Source organism: Camellia sinensis, chromosome 10 (assembly GCF_055761805.1).
Source record: "Camellia sinensis isolate YWXY chromosome 10, ASM5576180v1, whole genome shotgun sequence".
NCBI classification, from domain to species: domain Eukaryota; kingdom Viridiplantae; phylum Streptophyta; class Magnoliopsida; order Ericales; family Theaceae; genus Camellia; species Camellia sinensis.
In genome coordinates, this window is record NC_138970.1 from 161,684,502 (window position 1) to 161,693,911 (window position 9,410).

A 9,410-nucleotide genomic window follows, 5' to 3' on the forward strand; every position below is an offset into this window, starting at 1 on the left:
TTATGAAGCTAAGAAAATACTACGTGAGTTGGGCTTGTGATATGAGCTCATTCATGCTTGCATAAATGATTGTGTATTATTTTGGAAGGAGAATGCAACACTAGATAAATGTCCGGCTTGTAAGACAACTTGATACAAGATCAATCGTGGAAGGGGTAAGAAGATCCCTCATAAAGTATTGCGGTACTTTCCTTTGACACCAAGGTTGAAAAGATTGTACATGTCAAGGAAGATGGCTGAAGACATGAGATGATACAAAGACAAACGAGTGGACGACGAGATATTGAGGCATCCCGTTGACAGTGATGAATGGAAGGAATTTGATGCACAACATCCTGCGTTTGCCTTGGAGCCTCGAAATGTGAGGCTAGGGTTGGCCGTTGATGGGTTTAACCTTTTTGGGAACATGAACAACTCTTATAGTTTGTGGCCCGCCATACTCATTCCATACAACTTGCCACCTTGGTTGGTTATGAAGGATCCATTTTCTTTGATGTCATTACTTATTCCTGGAGAATCGCAACCAGGGATTGATATTGACGTCTACATGCGACCATTAGTGGATGAGTTGAATGATTTATGAAAAAATGGTGTATTGACTTACGACGCCACCACCAATGAGACTTTTCGAATGCATGCAGCTTTGTTGTGGACAATACATGATTGGCCTGCATTTGGTGACATATCTGGGTGGAGAACAAAGGGTCATTATTCTTGTTACACTTGCAATGATGAACCGTATTTTGAATCTCTGAGAAGTAAGACGGGGTACACTAACCATCGATGTTACTTGCCTGAGGACCACCCAAAAAGGCGAAAGAGTAGGGCTTACAATGGTAAGATTGAGAAACGGAAGAGATCTTTGGAGTTGCCGGCAAAAAAGATACAAGACCAGTTGGACAACATGACAGGTGTCATATATGGAAAGCATCCAAGTAATAGAAAAAGGCCCCGTCAAGCACCTAATTGGACAAAGGTAAGCATCTTGTATGAGTTACCCTATTGGAAGAAGCGAAAACTTCGACACAACATTGACGTCATGCATGTGGAGAAAATTTTTAGTGAAAATGTTTTCAGAACTATGTTAGGCATTGATGGAAAGAACAAGGACATAGACAAGGCACGGTTAGACTTGGAAGATATGGGTATAAGGAAAGAGCTATAGCTAACACAACGACCTGATGGATCATATGTCAAGCCTCGAGCAATCTTTTCCTTGACACTTGCAGAGAAGGAGGGTTTCTTTGAATTTTTAAAAACTGTCAAGTATCTAGATGGGTATACGACAAACATATCCAAATCAGTGAATGCAAGAAATGGTAGACTAACAGGCCTAAAAAGCCACGACTGCCATGTACTAATACAAAGAATTCTTCCCATTGGAATGCGTGGTTACGTGGATAAAGAAATTAGCACAACACTTTTTGAGTTAGGAAATTTCTTCCAAGACCTATACTCTAGGACACTAAGGCGGAGCGAACTGGAGAAATTAGAGGAACGTATAATACACATTTTATGCAAGCTTGAAAAGATCTTTCCTCCAGCCTTCTTCGATGTGATGATCCACTTGGCTGTTCATTTTCCTCGTGAGGCTATTCTTGGAGGACCCGTACAATATCGATGGACGTACCCAATTGAAAGGTATTTTTTACACTTATACTTGTAAATGAGATTTACGTAAGTGTGTTGCATATGTAATTATACTCCTAATTCGTTCTCTCTTGAAGGTTTCTTGGAGCATTAAAAAAATATGTGACCAGCCGAGCTCGACCAGAAGGTGCAATTGCCGAGGCTTACATTATCAAAGAGTGCATTACTTTTTGTTCAATGTATGTTGATGGGATTGAAACCGTGTATAATCGACCAGAACGGAATGAAGATCACGGTGAACGTCAACAAGGGTTGATAATGTTCCCAGAAACTGCACGTCCAATTGGTCTAATCACACGAGATGCTGAAATGTCTCAAGAAATTCGTGATATTGCTCATTGGTTTGTGTTGTACAATAGCCCAGAGATTGAAAAGTAATTGGAGTATGTGTTTCATTGAATTATGTTTATGCTTAGCTTTTTTATTTGCGGAACTACGTAGTAATCATTTTTTTTTTTTTTTTTTTTTGAGTAGGGAACACAAAAATCTATTCCAAACTCAAGCTGGACATGACATAACCCACATACAACGACAAGAATTTTCCAAGTGGTTCAAAGAGAGGGTAAAACATTTATAATTTTTCGACATTTACAACTTCAACAAAATTAAAATTTTATAAAATGTCGTCATTCATAAATTATTTACTTATTGTTTGTTACATGTAATTGTAGATAAATAGATTGAGAATGGAAGAGTCATTAGAGGTAACTGATGAATTGTGGTCATCAGCAAATGGTCCTAATTTGCTAGTGAAAAAGTTCTCAGGTTGCATAATCAATAGCAGCCGGTTCCATACTCGAGATCTAGACAACCGTCGTACGAGTCAGAATAATGGTGTGCTTACACACGGGGATCATGAAGGAAAATTGCATGACTTCTACGGTCACTTGTGCAAGGTTTTGGAATTTGACTACATATGTGGTAAAAAGGTTGTTTTGTTCTAGTGTGAATGGTACAACACTGGTAACACTGGTAGAAACAGAACAATATGATTTGATACGTATTGCACAAGCATTGACGTCACAAGTCGGTGGTACCAATCTGACCCATTTATCCTACCTAGTCAAGCTAAGCAAGTCTTCTATCTGAATGATACCAAATTGGGTGAACCTTGGAATGTCGTACAAAGGGTGCAACATAGGGGTGTCATTGATGTTTCAGACACTAGTGATGGAGAATTATTGGATCCTTTAGAAAATAATGATGTGTTCCAACAAGAAAACATTACTGCTGTTGTTCCAATTGATATTGACCCAATTGTTCGATACTGTAGGGATGATATTGAATTCAATCTTATTTCGGAAGTAGGGTCATCAGATGCGATAATGGAAGAGAATATAGATGATGAAGGAGATGAAGAACATAACATTCCTGATGTTGATATGGATCCTGATATGGATTATGATATGTAATTTTTAGTATATCACTTTATTTTCGAATAGATGTTATTAATTAATGTAATTTTTATTTTATATGATTATGTTACTTTCTTTTTCTTCTTTTATGTAATGGTGCATGATGACATTGTCTATATTTTTCAATTAAAGTTGAATTATGTTATATAGTTGTAGAAAATGGTCTGAGGCAAAAAACAATGGCTGAAACCAGGTGATTTGAGAACTAAGAAGCTAACAGAATACGAGAAACAAAGAAATAAGCGAATCAAGGAGAACTGTGAGGTAATGAACAATCTTGGAGTGAAGAATATTACAAATTCTTTAGGGAGTGCGGTTCAGCCCAAATGTGCAACTGCATGGGAAAAGGGAATTAGGGTTGAGGTAGATGATGATGTTGAGTATAACCCTTCAGAGAGTGAGGATGACAATGATGATGAGTCATTGGGTTCCTTTGACCGCGAGGTATTATACACATTTTATATTTGTGTGTGAACATGACTTTTACTTTTTACATTTCTTCTTCACATATCTTACACGTCATATCTTTTTCAAAATATATTTTAACTGTTTTAAATATCGTTTTCACTGTTCGATTATGTTCTTTCAGGAACAACAGATAGCACCAGGACTCCGTTTACGGTCTCATTCAAGGCCATTAACTCCCACCCCGGAGGAAAGGATGGATCCCGCAAGTGAGGAGGTCGGTACCCAACCCTTACCACCTCATAATGTGCAACCTGTGGACGAGGTGACTGCATCTACCATCGTTGGTAAGTTTGCAAAGTTGTTTTTAAGGTTTAACTTGCATTTGTTTACTTACTAACTCAATTAATATTATATCCTTACAGCATCACATGACAGACGTGGTCGTGGCCCGACACGCGGCATACAGGCCCATTGCATTGTCGAGAAGGATGGGAAGATGTTAGTTCCTATACTTGAACAGTTTCGTGCACCAGTAGGAGACAACGCCTCCAAGATTGGTATAGAGGTTTGAATGCAGTTACCAGACCTGAGCGTTCGTAGGTGGAAGAAGGTGAATGTCGCTGATAAGGAGCTGATGATCCAACGCTTAGTGGTAATTATTGACAAACTCTTTTCATGTTTAGGCTTTGTTTCTTTGTAATTTTTAATTTTTTTTTCATTTTGCAGGATCAGTTTGATCTACAAGGCAATCGGACTGATGTAGCAAAGGCTTCAGACACACAGTTTGGTTGACGATTGAGTGGTTTCACCTGTAAGTTGCACAAACAATACAAGCAACTTAAGGATGCAAGAGGGGAGGATACGCGAGAAGCCACCCACCTGCAAGAGTTACTCTTAATCAGTGGACATCTTTAATTGACAAATGGAATAGTAAAAAATTCAAGGTAAAATGTTTTATGTATGTTAATTGTCAAAAATTAAGTTTTTTCTTACTAATGTTATCTTTTCTTGTTTGCATTGGTGTTTCAATTGTGTATAAACAATCACTAGCTAATGTGAATAATAGGATGCAAATGAAAACAAAACATCGATGTGGATCAAAATCAATCCCGGTCAGGGTACACAGCTCGATGTGTTCTACTAATTTATTTTATTGGATTAGTAGGCTTTGTTATTTAAATCATTGAATTAACATTGACAAACAAATGAAGCAGATAATTGCAAATTGGAAATGGCAAAGTGCCCGATTTAGCAGAATTTTACAAGTCCATCCGCTACAATTCGGGCACGCATGAATGGATTTCATCGGAGAGCCAAGTTAATTATGTATGTACAAGGCAATGTCTTTCAATTTTGATAATATTATTTATTTTCCTGTGTAGGGTAGAATAACTAATAGGACAACCTGATACAGACGCAAACAGAACACCTCTCGCAGACTAGTGCGATCCCCTTGACCCTAGAGGAGTCGTCAGTCAAGGTGCTTCAGCCAAGACTAGGTTATGTGAAAGGGCTCGGTATGAGGCCTTCTTCTTCTGTGAATACAACTGTTGCACTTGCTGAAAATAGTGACTATGTTTAACGGCTCGAGCTGCAAATAGCACAACAAAAAGAACAAATTACAAGATTTGAAAAGTCAGAGAAGAAACAAAGCAAGAAGATATTAAGTATCATCGAGTGTTTGAGGCAGAAAGGTATCACGGGAAATTTTGAGAGTGGGGAAAGTTCAGATTCTGATGGACAAGCTTCTTGGTTAGTATATTATGTTTCTATGCTAAATTAGTAAAAATTCCTTCTTCAACTAAGATAGTGAACTATGCATGTAAAAGCTCGAGAAACATCACAAACACTGAAATATGCACGTGGCTTCCAATAAGGAAACTACTTTGAAATTTGCACTATTCCACATGTAAGAATGAAACTAAGTCGAAAACTATTCCAACATGTAGGCATGGAAGTAGTCGAAAAATCATGCAACAGCCACGAGACGGCCTGGGGAACACCTCAAACACATCGGGAGGGACCAATGTGAGTTGTGGAAACTTACGGAACTAGCACGGGACTCCCAGTTTGACAACTAAGTCCAAAAAGGCACTTTTTCATACTTAAGCTTCAAAATAGGCCACAAGAGGCCAAAATCGTGCAACAGCCATGGGACGACCTCGGGAACACCTCAAACACCTCGGGAGGGACCAATGTAAGTTGTGGAAACTTACGGAACTAGCACGGGACTCCCGGTTTGAAAACTAAGTCCAAAAATGCACTTTTTCACACTTAAACTTGAAAATAGGCCACTGGATGCCAAAATCGTGGAACAGCCACGAGACTGCCTGGGGAACACCTTAAACACCTCAGGAGGGACCAATGTGAGTTATGGAAACTTACAAAACTAGCACGGGACTCCCAGTTTGAAAACTAAGTCCAAAAAGACACTTTTTCACAATTAAGCTTGAAAATAGGCCACCGGCGGCCAAATTCGTGCAACAGCCACGAGACGGACCAGGGAACACCTCAAACACCTCGGGAGGGACCAATCCGAGTTGTGGAAACTTACGGAATGAGCATGGGACTCCCGGTTTGAAAACAAAGTCTAAAATTGCACTTTTTCACACTTAAGCTTGAAAATAGACCTTCAGGGGCCAAAATCGTGCAACAGCCATGGGAGGGCCCGTGGGACATCTCAAACACCTCGGGAGGGACCAATGTGAGTTGTGGAAACTTACGGAACTAGCACGGGACTCCCGGTTTGAAAACTAAGTCCAACAATGCACTTTTCCACACTTAAGCTTCAAAATAGGCCACCGGGGGCCAAAATCGTGGAACAGCCACGGGACGGCCAGGGTAACATGTCAAACACGTCGGGAGGGACCAATGTGAGTTATGAAAACTTACGGAACTAGCACGGGACTCCCGGTTTGAAAACTAAGTCCAAAAAGGCACATTTTCACACTTAAGCTTGAAAATACGCCACCGGAGGCCAAATTCGTGCAACAGCCATGAGACAGCCCGGGGAACACCTCAAACTCGGGAGGGACCAATGTGAGTTGTGGAAACTTACAAAACTAGCATGGGACTCCCGGTTTGAAAACTAAGCAAAAAATGTACTTTTTCACCCTTAAGCTTTAAAATAGACCTTCGGGGGCCAAAATCATGCAACAGCCACGAGACGGCCCAGGGAATGCCTCAAACATCTCGGGAGGGACCAATGTGAGTTGTGAAAACTTACAGAACTAGTACGAGACTCACGGTTTGACAACTAAGTCAAAAAATGTATTTTTTCACACTTAAGCTTGAAAATAAGCCACCAGATGCCAAAATCGTGCAACAGCCATGGTACGACCCGCAGAACACCTCAAACACCTCGGGAGGGACCAATGTAAGTTGTGGAAATTTACGGAACTAGCATGGGACTCTTGGTTTGAAAACTAAGTCCAAAAATGCACTTTTTCACACTTAAGCTTGAAAATAGGCCACCAGATGCCAAAATCGTGGAACAGCCACGAGACGGCCCGGTGAAAACCTCAAACACCTTGGGAGGGACCAATGTGAGTTGTGGAAACTTACGAAACTAGCACGGGACTCCCAGTTTGAAAACTAAGTCCAAAAAGGCACTTTTTCACACTTAAGCTTAAAAATAGGCCATGGGAGGCCAAATTCGTGCAACAACCATGAGACAGCCCGGGGAACACCTCAAACACCTTGAGAGGGATCAATGTGAGTTGTGGAAGCTTACGGAATGAACACGGGACTCCCGATTTGAAAACTAAGTCCAAAATTGCACTTTTTCACACTTAAGCTTGAAAATAGATTTTCGGGGGCCAAAATCATGCAACAGCCACGGGACAGCCCGAGGAACACCTCAAACACCTCAGGAGGGACCAATGTGAGTTGTGGAAACTTACGAACCTAGCACGGGAGTCCCGGTTTGAAAACTAGGTCCAAAAATGTATTTTTCCACGCTTAAGCTTCAAAATAGGCCACCGGGGGCCAAAATCGTGGAACAACCACGGGATGGCCCGGGGAACACCTCAAATATGTTGGGAGGGACCAATGTGAGTTGTGAAAACTTACAGAACTAGCACGGGACTCTCGGTTTCACAACTAAGTCCAAAAAGGCACTTTTTCACACTTATGCCTGAAAATAGGCCACCGGGGGCCAAATTCGTGCAACATCCATGAGATGGCCCGGGGAACACCTCAAATACCTCGGGAGGGACCAATTTAAGTTGTGGAAACTTACGGAACTAGCACAGGACTCCCAGTTTGAAAACTAAGTCCAAAAATGCACTTTTTCACACTTAAGCTTGAAAATAGGCTACCGGATACCAAAATCGTGGAACAACCACGAGACGGCCTGGGGAACACCTCAAACACCTCGGGAGGGACCAATGTGAGTTATGGAAACTTACGAAACTAGCACGGGACTACCGGTTTAAAAACTAAGTCCAAAAAGACACTTTTTCACACTTAAGCTTGAAAATAGCCCACCGGAGGCCAAATTCGTGCAACAGCCACGAGACGGCCCAATGAACACCTCAAACACCTCGGGAGGTACCAATACGAGTTGTGGAAACTTACGGAATGAGCACAAGACTCCCGGTTTGAAAACAAAGTTCAAAATTGTACTTTTTCACACTTAAGCTTGAAAATAGACCTTCGGCGGTTAAAATCGTGCAACAGCCACGGGACAGCTCGGGGGACACTTCAAACACCTCGGAAGGGACCAATGTGAGTTATGGAAACTTACAAAACTAGCATGGGACTCCCGGTTTGAAAACTAAGTCAAAAAATGCATTTTTTCACACTTAGGCCTCATTTGGGGAGTGGCTATTTTAGCCAAAACGTCAAAAAGTTAACTAAAACTAGTCACATCACCTCTCTACTTTTTTGTACATCCTTTCGTAAAAGTTAAAAAGTTACTAAAATAGCCTGTTCCCAAACGCGGCCTTAAGATTCAAAAGAGGCCACCGGGGGCCAAAATCGTAGAGCATCCACGGGATGGCCCGTGTAACACCTCAAACGTGTCGGGAGGGACCAATGTGAGTTATGGAAACTTACGGAACTAGCACGGGACTCCCGGTTTGAAAACTAAGTCCAAAAAGGCACATTTTCACACTTAAGCTTGAAAATATGCCACCGAAGGCCAAATTCGTGCAACAGCCATGAGAGGGCCTAGGGAACACCTCAAACACCTTAGGAGGGACCAATGTGAGTTATGGAAACTTACGAAACTAGCATGGGACTCCCGGTTTGAAAACTAAGTCCAAAAATGCACTTTCTCACCCTTAAGCTTTAAAATAGACCTTCGGGGGCCAAAATCGTGCAACAGCCATGAGACGGCCCAGGGAACACCTCAAACACCTCAGGAGGGACCAATGTGAGTTGTGAAAACTTACGGAACTAGCACGGGACTCTCGGTTTGACAACTAAGTCAAAAAATGCACTTTTTCACACTTAAGCTTGAAAATAGGCAACCAAATGCCAAAATGGTGCAGCAGCCACGGGACAGCCCGGGGAACACCTCAAACACCTCGAGAGGGACCAATGTAAGTTGTGGAAACTTACGAAACTAGTACGAGACTCCCGGTTTGAAAACTAAGTCCAAAAATACACTTTTTCACACTTAAGCTTGAAATAGGCCACCAGATGCCAAAATCGTGGAACAGCCACCAGCCGGCCTGGTGAAAACCTCAAACATCTTGGGAGGGACCAATGTAAGTAGTGGAAACTTACAAAACTAGCACGGGACCCTCGGTTTGAAAACTAAGTCCAAAAAGGCACTTTTTTACACTTAAGCTTAAAAATAGGCCACCGGAGACCAAATTCATGCAACAGCCATGAGACGGCCCCGGGAGCACCTCAAACACCTCAGGAGGGACCAATGTGAGTTGTGGAAGCTTACGGAATGAGCACGGGACTCCCGGTTTGAAAATTAAG

General features: G+C 41.7%; 1 protein-coding gene across 1 annotated transcript; it reads left to right on the forward strand.

The window, feature by feature from the left end:
• Nucleotides 1-631: 631 nt before the first annotated feature.
• Nucleotides 632-3,062, forward strand: LOC145800824 (uncharacterized). The gene is made up of 6 exons (XM_082890570.1): nt 632-1,145; nt 1,230-1,641; nt 1,728-2,024; nt 2,125-2,212; nt 2,322-2,571; nt 2,812-3,062. The coding sequence occupies exons 1-6, from the start codon at nt 632-634 to the stop codon at nt 3,060-3,062; spliced, it is 1,812 nt and encodes a 603-aa protein (XP_082746696.1).
• The last annotated feature ends 6,348 nt before the right edge of the window (nt 3,063-9,410 follow it).